Below are 9,172 nucleotides of genomic sequence, written 5' to 3' on the forward strand. Positions count from 1 at the left end.
CACGCATGCTGCTCCACGCCTCCTGCACACAATCACCTCATTTATTGTTCCACACCAAAAAATCACGGGATTGGGAAGAGCCGGGCTCCCCCCAAAAATAAATAACTCACATTGCCTGCTCCCCCTGCAGCAGCACGGGTGCTGCCCTGTGCCCACAGGGCACGGCACGGCACCGGGACACGGCTGGGACAAGCCCCTCGGGGATGCTCAGCTGCCTCCCCCTCCTCCCTGCCACCACCTGGCAATTCGGGGGGTCTCAAAGTCCCAGCGGGGGCAGCAGGAGGGGCAGCCCCCCCCTTTCACACGTCACCCGGCTGCAGAGCATCGTTGCGCTTTGGGAAATGGGGTGGGGGGAAGAGTCCAGAAGCGGGGGTCCGAGCCCGTTCTCCAGCAGCCGTGGGGAAGGGGCGGCCGCGTGCCGTGTCCTGCGTGCCGTGGTGCCGGGGGCTAGTGCCTGGTGGCTGGCCGGGGGATTCTGTACAGGTTGTACGCGGGTCCTCTGCAAAACCAAGGGCACCGGTGTCAGCCCAGCCACCCAGGGGAGAAAAAAACCTCATCCCAACCCCATGGCCCAGCCCCGCAAAGAAGAGGGTGCTGAGATCCCCCCCTGCAGGCTTGGGGGAGGCTGGGAGCCAACAGCAACCCCAAAGGTGACAGGGGAACCCCAAAACTGCAGGTCCCACCTGGGCAGTCCTTCCCTGGTGCCCGTACCCTCCTTGGCTTGCGCTTTTCTGCTTCCTCTCCTTGTCCCCCCCTTTTTTTCCCCTGTCCCCCCCATGCAGCAGGATGCGTGGCATTGCTACTTACATCTCCACAGCTTCATTCCTGGGCAGAAGGAAAAAAAGGGGACAGCATCAGCGGGGCAGGAGGTGCCCCCGGGACAGTCCCCCAGCCCCGCATCGTGCTATGGGGCCGGGGGCACGCAGGGGAGACACGGGGGCCGCAGGGGGTGTCAGTGCCCTCCACCCCAGCCACCCCATGTGGATACAGCTCAGGGGGCTCCTGACAGCCCCCCTGGGCTGTGCTGGGAAAACGGGACCCCAAGGAGCTCAGGCAGCCCCGGGGCGGCAGCAGCCCCGCAGTGCACCCTCGTGGTGACAACACCAGCCGTGCTCCGCGCCACCTTCCTCCCCGCTGCGGGTCCCCAGCACAAACCATGGTGAAAAAAGGGATCGGGGCCGGTGGTGGAGCCCAAAACGGGCTGGGGGCTGCAGCCAGCGCTGCACAATTAGGATCTGATGGGGACCCCCATGCTCGGCACCGTCGCGGGGCAGCTCCTCACCTGTAGACGTCGGCGAAGTGCATGCGGCGATAAAACTTGGCGAGCCTGACGGCCAGGACGATGCTGGGCAGCAGGAAGATGGTGCACCAGCCCAGGCTGAACCAGAAGGCGTTCTGTGGGCCGGGAAGGGAGCCATCAGCAATAGGGACAGCATCTTCCACCCCACAGCCGGGTCGCCCCGCTCACCAGGGAGTCCAGGAGGTAGTCGCAGGTGATGGCCTCCACGTTATCCAGGGTCTGCGCTATGGGTTTGCACCGTGCCACGTCTCTCCTCAGCTGGGGACACGGAAGGGGGGGGGGGACACAGGACACGTCAGGGCCCCCCAGAAGCCTGCAGCCTGGCCCCGCTCCCCTCCACCCCGCTCACTCACGCTGCTCTTGGCCCAGGCGATGTAGGTGTTGAAGAAATCCAGTATCCCCTCCAGGAAGGCCCACGTCTCCTGGGGGGGCAGGCAGAGAGTGCAGATGCCTCACCCCCAGCCCGCTCCGTGCCCCGTGTCCCCTCCGTGCCACCATCAGGGCTTTCAGGCCGCCTCCATCCAGCAGCAATGGGGCTGCGAGTCCCCCCAGACCCCTGCCCACATCCCCACCCGGGCAGCCCCCCAGCAGGGCAGGGCAAGCTCACGTTTTTGATGATGTTCACCATCTCCCTCCCCAGGAACTCCTGTGTCTTGTTGGCTTCGTTCAGCGCAGTTTTCGTCTGTGTCTGGGGCAGAAGGTGCTCTCAGGGGGCTTTTTAGGGTGCCGCGGAGCAGGGTGTACGCAGAACCCCCCTCCACGTGGCTCACCTCGAGCTGGGCAGCCCGGTTCTGCGCCAGGTAGATGTTCTCCTTCAGGCTTTGCTGGGCAGGATGGAGAGGGAGGCTCAGAGTCGTGCACGCCGTGGCTCAGCCCCGACCCCCCCAGCCAGCACCCCCAGCACTTTTCCCACCCCAGCAGCGCTCACCAGCGGCCCCGAGAAGCTCGCCTGCAGCTCCTTGTCCAGCTCCCTCAGCTTGGCAGCGCCAGCCTGCAGGTCTTGTTTCACATCCGCACCCTAAAAGGGGGAGCAATCAGCAGTGCCCCCCACCACAGCGATGCAGGGGGACAGGGGGAGTCCCCCTTGCTCTGGAGGCACCCAGGGGACACCCCCGCAGCTTTGGGGACAGGGTGGCCGTTTGGGGACAGGGTGCTGCCGCCTCTCACCGCTTTGTCCACCAGCTGCTCCAGCTCCGTGGCCAGATCCTGGAGGCTTACCAGGGTCAAAGTCTGATCCAGCTGGAAAAGGCAGAGACAGAGCCACGAGATGGGGCTGACAGAGGGGCTTCACCCCCGTGCTCCCCATCCCCGTGGGGCAGAACGGAGCCTGGACCTCCCCCAGGGTCTCCCCCAGCAGCAAAGCAGAGGGAACGGCGGCCCCACAACGTGGCCCCGGACCCCCCAACCCGACACCAGGCTGCCCCCACAGCCCACCCACCTGCTCCAGGGTGCGGGTGAAGTTGGGGGGCTGCGCGGCCCGGCTGGCGTTCAGCAGCAGGTCCCCCTGGCTCTCGGAGAGCAGGGAGATGGGGCTCAGGGTGATGTTCACCTCCTCGAAGGCTGCAGAGATCTCTTCCGTGTACTGCCGGGGCAAGGGGAGCCGTGAGGGACGTGACAGCGTGTCCCCCAAGTGGGGGGCACGGCCTGGCACCGCTCTCCCCCCGCCAGCACCCACCTGGCTGATGTTCAAAAGCTCGTCCAGGGACACCCTCTGGTCCAGGTGCAGCGTCTGCCACAGGGCAGTGTCCTGCTGGCACTGCCTGCGGGAGGGACACGGGGCTGAGAACGGGGCAGGGAAGTGCCAAGCCCCCCAGGTGGGCACCTCGCTCCTTCCCTGGTGCCCCCCTGCAGCCAGGGGTGCCCGGAGGCAGGGCTAATCCCACCTGTACATCTGCGAGAAGTTCAAGGTGCCGCTCTGGTCGCCCAGCGCCTCCGACAAGTTGAAGCCAGGTATGAGTCCGGGGGTATCCACGAGCTGAGGGCAGAAGAGACGGGGACAGGGGACAGTAGGCACGGTGCAGGGCGGGACACCAAGGGAGAGCATCCCAAAGGGAGCAGCGGAGGTGGCCGGGCGGGGGCATCCCACCTGGAAGAGCTGCTGGCTGCGCCAGGACTCGCAGACGAGCATGTAGGTGTTCCCCCCCAGCAGGAAGGTGAGCAGCACCACCAGCATCAGCAGCCAGGAGAAGATGAAGCTGAAGCCGACGCCTCTGCAGGCACAGAGACCCCGTCGGCACCGGGGGAGCCACGCAGGCGAGCCCCTTTCCCTGGCGCTCACACCAAATGGGTCCCCACGGGGCAGGACGTTCAATAATTTAAAGTGTGGGAGCTGGAGCAGCCCCAGGACGACCCACCCCGTCCCGCCACCCCAAATTTCTCCCCATCCTGGGAGCCTCACGCCATGAAGAAGTCCCCGCCGGTGTTGGAGAGGCAGCTGCGCTGCGTGGGCAGGGCGCTCTCCTTCAGCCCCAGGGGTCCCAGCAGCAGCCCCAGCAGGTTGCAGAGGACCACCAGCAGCACCAGGCAGCACAGGAAGGCGCACACGTTCCACCTGGGGGCACGGGGACGGGCAGGGCTCAGGACCCGCCGTGCCAAGCGGGTGGATGAGGCCGCAGGGAGACGCGGGGCCAGCACAGCCCCTCGCCCACCTGATCCTGTCCAAGTCGGTGAGCGGCTGCTGGAAGTTGTCCAGCACCGAGGTGGCGTTGCTGATCACGTCCCCGATGCTCTCCTCCGCGTCCAGCAGTGGCAGCTGCTGCTGCAAGCTCCTGATCTCCTCCCGAATGAGGCCCAGCTGGTCCTGGGTCTCTGCAGGGGACAGGATGGAGACGGGATGGGGATGGGATGGGGACGGGAGCTGCTGCTGCCCCATCCTGCTCACCGAGGAGAGGGTGGGCAAGGAGGACATGAGCACGGTGGCCCTGCTTACTTGTCACCACGTCCCGGGTCTGGTTCTGCACCTCATCGGGGGTCTTCTCCAGCGTGCTGTTCACCTGCGAGGAGGGGGCAGCGTGCTGACCGTGTCCCCAATCCCAGCCCAGGAGCCCGTCCCCATCCCCGTTTCAGCACCCCTCACCTTCTCCAAATCACCCGCGAGGCTGGAGCCCAACACCTCCCCCAGCGCCTCCAGCTGCTGCTCCACGCTGGGGATCTGCGGGGAAGAGCTTGCGGTGATGGGGCCGCGGGCTCACAGGCTGGGGGGGTGGGGGACAGACACCGGGACCCCCGTCCCGTCCTCACCGTGCTGTAGTTGGCCGCGAAGGTGACGCCGTCCGGCGAGACGCTGGCGCAGGGCTGCCCGCAGCGCTGCAGGGTCTGCCTGAGGCTCTCCCGCAGGTTGCCCAGCCGCGGGCTGTAGGTGCCCTGCAGCTCCTCCAGGCGCCCCTGGGTGCCGTTGATGGTGCCAAAAGCGGCCGCCAGCGTCTCCATCGCTGGGGAGGCAGCGAGGGCTCAGCCCGCCCGTCCTCACCCTGCCCTGCCCCAAATCCCCAGCCCTCAGCCCATGGGGTGTTACCTCCCAAAAGGCTCTGCAGGGATCCCAGCGCCCCGTCCACGCTGCTCCTGATGCCCGAGATGATCGTGCCGCCCAGGAGGGGCCCGATGTCTGTGGGGATGGGGGGCTCAGTGCAGGGCCCCCCGGCAGCAGCAGCAGGACACGGCTCCACCGTGCCGGAGCCCGAGCACCGCAGCGTCCTCCCCAGCATCTCAAATCCCCCTGAACCTCCCCAAAATCCCGGCTGTGGGTGCAGGAGGCCGCCCCAGCGCCCCTGGCGCACGCACTCACTCTGCAGGCTGCTGTTGGTGCGGTCCAGCGGCACGTCGCTGCGGTCGATGACAAAATTCACCTGCTGCAGGGGGAGAGACGGGGCGTCAGCGTGGGCTGGGGGGCTCCCTGGGGACCCTTCCCCACCTCCAGCCCTACTGTGACCCTTCCCGGAGTCGGGGGGGGGGGTCTCTTTGGGCATGCCTGGGGGATGGAGGCCAGGTAGGTGCCGATGTTGTCCACCGTGGTGTTGATGTTGGGGAAGGTGCCGCTCACGGCCTGGGAGAGCCGGGTGTTGCTGATGAAGGCGCACACATCGCCGGCCCTGCAAGGGAAAGGTGGGGGGTCAGGAAGCGGGGGGCACCGTCCTCGTGTCCCCCTCTCCAAATCCGGGTGCTGCTGAGCATCCCTGCGGGCGCCTCGCTCACAACCAGCAAAAAAACAGACCCAGAGGGACGTGCCCCAGCCCTGGCCCCTTCTGCTACGGGGAAACCGAGGCACGGGAGCCCCGTGGCGAGGCTCTCGGGAAGGGAACGTGTGGAAAAAAGAGCTCGGCCCCGCAGGACCAGCTCCCCACGGCCTCCGCTTCCTCTCTTTCTTTGTCCTGCCGTGCCGGGAGCCGCTCCTGCAAACAATGGCAGCTTCCTGGCCCGGCCGCCCCCCGGCCAACACCGCCGCCGCCTTCCCAACCCGCCCGCGGCCGGCGCACTCACAGCAGGAGGGCAGAGAGCAGCAGCACGGAGCCGTAGAGCGCCCGGCGCCGGCACCCCGTCCGCCGGCCCTGCTTCTGGTACATGCGGCCCCCGCAGAGCCCGCAGCAGCGGCAGCAGCAGAAGCAGCATCCCACCAGCGGCACCAGGACGATGAAGAGGAGCCCGATGGCCGCGCACACCAGGAAGCCCAGCTCGTAGAGCAGCAGCTGGGAGAGGAAGGGGGAGAGGCAGCACGAAGCCGGCACCCCCTGCCCTCACCAGCCCCACGCCCAGACCCCACAGGGCGCGATGGGTCTCGCCAGCCGCCCGCTCACCTCCTGCACGTACTCCTCGGACCCCTTCTCGCTCTGGGGCTGCGCCAAATCTGCGATCAGCTCTGGGAGACAAGGAGCAGAGAGGGCTGTGAGCTGCCTCTGGGGCTGGGGGCTCTCCAAGTGGGTCCCTGCACCCTAAAAAGGGGTTCCCAGCATCAAGCATCACCCCCAGCCCCGTGCACGTTGCTCCCTTCCAGCTGTCCCCCCAGCCATAATTTTTCACAGCCCTTTTGGCATTGCCCATCCCCAAACTCTCCGTTTTCGGGAGGTGTCCCCAGTGGCTGTTTTGGGGAGGATGCTCTGACAAATCCCTCAGCTGCCCTGGCTGGGTGCCCGCCTGCAGCCCGGCCCCGCACATGAGGAACAGGCTGGCATCGGGGCTGGGGACTGGGAAATCTGCACAGACGGGGACAAAGTCCCCCCGCGGTGCTGCTTCCCTTCATCCCGGGGCTCGCCCTGCCCTTGACAAAAGGCCCTATCACTGATGTCACGCCGCGTGGTGTAATTGCACCCTGCCACTTCATCAAATCATGGGATCACACAGATCGGAAAGGAGCTCTGAGATATCCGGTCCAGTCCTTAGCCCAGTACTAAAGTCCACCGCTAAACCACGTAACCAAGTCCTGAACCTCCACGTTTCTTGAACACCCCCAGGGATGGTGACCCAACCGCTTCCCTGGGCAGCCTGTTCCAGCGCCGCACAACCCTTTCAGCGTAGAAATTTCCCCCATTATCCCACCCAAACCTCCCCAGGCTGCTCCCCCGTGCACCCACCGATGGGCAGGCCGTGGGGCTGCACCAGCCGCAGGAAGCCGTGCACCATGCTGACCAGGCCAGGAGTGCTGCTCCCCGGTGCCTCGAGGCCGGGGCCGTACTGGGGCTGCGGGATGTTCCCCAGCTCCATCGTGGTGGCTCCAGAAGGGCACCTGGGCACAGAGTAGGACCGTCGGCGGTGGCAGGGCGTGGGGCTGCCCGTCCTGCCCTGCCTCCGAGCAGGAAATGCAGGGAGAAAAATCAGCCACAATGCCTGGGAGCCAAGCGAGGTGGAAGAAATGGGGAGGTCAGGGGCAGCGAGGGGGAGATGCCAGGTGGGAGATGCCCATGAGGGACCGGAGGGGCTGGGGGGGATGGACTGGGGACAAAGCACTTACCCCTTCCTCCGGCACCTTCCCGCACCTACCGCAGGGCCCAGCTACGCAGAGCCAGCGCCCGGGCTTTATGGTTTGTTTAAGTTTCAGCTGTGATTACTGAAAAGCTGTTTGCCAGCCGAGGCGGCGATGCCGGCATCGCCCCACCCTGCCCCGGCCACCTCCTGGCACCCGGCCACCACCAGCTGCCTCTGTGAACCGGGGCCAGGGTCTGCACCGAGCCTCCCGAGGGGGTTCCCAGTGGGCACGGGGGAGAAGAGAAGCCCCTCACCTCACCTCTCCTCTCCTCTCTTCTCTCCCACCCCCTGCTTTCCCTCATCCCAGCCCAGAAGCTCAGCACTTCCCAGAGGCAGGTGGGTCATGGGGGTCCGAGGCAGCCCCCTGGCTTCTCCACCCCAGCACCCTTTGGTTTGGGGTCCACCGTTTGGGCACGACCTGGCTGCAGCATTTTAGAAGCGCTTCCCAAGCAGGGCACGGAGCAAACCCAACCTTTTTCACGTGCACCCCGACCCCTCCAAAGCTGGGAAGCCCCAGGGACCAGCAGGAGAGATTTTGCCACCGAAATTCCCCCAGCCCCCTGCCCAGCTCCCTCCACCCCTCCCCGGCCGGCCAGCAAGCCCACCCGCAGCGGGTGCCACCTCCCCTTGGCCCCTCTCCCGCTGCCCGTCCCCTGCCCCTGGGCACGGGGGGATGTCCTGGGGGGTGTCCCCGCGCCCCCCCCGCTGCCCTGAAGACCCCCGGGGCTGGGGAAGGCGGAGGGAAGCCGGGGAGGGGGGGTCCCGGTGCCGGGAGCGCAGGGGACGCACCCGGTGGGCGCAGGGCGCAGAGCCCCGGGGCTGGTCCCGGCGGCGGTAGCGGGGGCTCCCTGGCACGGCACGGCCCGGCACGGCTCTGCACGGCGGGGGGGCGGCCCGGCACGGCCCTGCCCAGCCCAGCCGGCCCGGGGCCGCCCCTTCCGTCCCGGCTCCTCGCCCGGGGCTGGGCGAAGCCCCCTGCGCCCACCCCGGCGCGCCGCAGGGAGCCCCCCGCAGCCGCCGCCCTGCCCACCCCAGCGCCCCAAAACCGCCCCCCAGAGCCCTCCGCTGCTGCCCAGCCCCACGCACAGCCGGTACCAGCTCTCTGCCCCCCCTGTGAGCCTCTCTGCCCCCCGGGATCCCCCCTGCCACAGCTCCCACTGCGCTGTCCCCATCACCGCCCCGTCCCCAAGGAGCCACCGCGTGCCTCTGGCTTTAGGGCAGACACCAGTGGGGACACGAGGCCGAGCTGTCCCCAAGCTGTCCCCTCACGTCCTCAGCTCCCCGGCGCTGCTGGCTCGCTGGCTGCCACCTCCCAGGTTACTGCTGAACTGTCCCCGGCACACGCGGGCGTCACGGCTCTGGGCGACCTTGGGCGAGGGTGGCACTGGGTGGGGGGCAGCCTGGCCTCGGGGCTCTCCTGGCCTCACTGCTGCCGGGTGCCCCGCGGGATGCTCTGGCTCGGCACGGGCACCGGAGGATGCAAATACCCCAGAGAAAAAGGGAAAATTAAAAAAAAAAAAACAAAAAAACACACCTATAAATATGAAACTTCAATGCAGTTCTTGCAGCGCTGGAGCTGATGCGGGAAGGGAGGTTATGGGTTCACCCACAGCCCTCCCCGCCCATCCCTCAGGGTTTTGGGGTGGTTGTTTCTGGGTGCTTTCCCCCGGGGCACGAAGCTCGGCATTTTTCTGCCTGCTGATGCCCTGCACCCTCCCGGCGGGCACAGGGGACGTCCCCGAGCTCCTTCCTGGTGCAGCCCTGGGGACGCCTGGTCCAGCCGGTCCCCCCCAGCTCCTCGCAATCCGGGAGGTGAGGAGCGGCCGGGCCCTCTGCCAGCTCCTTGGGCACGGGGGGGGGAAGGCTCTGAGCGCACCCCAAATGGGCTGTGCGTGGGCAGGATGCGGTTGGGCACCT

At 67.2% G+C, this 9,172-nt stretch overlaps 1 protein-coding gene across 1 annotated transcript; it reads right to left on the reverse strand.

Annotated features, from left to right (window-relative positions):
* Positions 1-62: 62 nt before the first annotated feature.
* Positions 63-6,994, reverse strand: LOC309880119 (prominin-1-A-like; the record flags this gene model as incomplete). Its single annotated transcript, XM_082764648.1, has 24 exons — positions 63-499; positions 808-825; positions 1,283-1,395; positions 1,469-1,558; positions 1,654-1,722; positions 1,908-1,988; positions 2,071-2,124; positions 2,229-2,318; positions 2,468-2,539; positions 2,739-2,882; positions 2,976-3,060; positions 3,184-3,275; positions 3,387-3,510; positions 3,699-3,851; positions 3,949-4,108; positions 4,230-4,293; positions 4,377-4,451; positions 4,541-4,731; positions 4,815-4,904; positions 5,085-5,148; positions 5,268-5,388; positions 5,777-5,982; positions 6,104-6,225; positions 6,865-6,994. 24 exons carry the CDS (start codon positions 6,992-6,994, stop codon positions 448-450), a joined length of 2,460 nt encoding a protein of 819 aa, XP_082620774.1. The 3' UTR covers positions 63-447.
* Between the last annotated feature and the right edge of the window lie 2,178 nt (positions 6,995-9,172).

Source organism: Aythya marila (genome assembly GCF_965140915.1).
Source record: "Aythya marila genome assembly, chromosome: 7".
NCBI classification, from domain to species: domain Eukaryota; kingdom Metazoa; phylum Chordata; class Aves; order Anseriformes; family Anatidae; genus Aythya; species Aythya marila.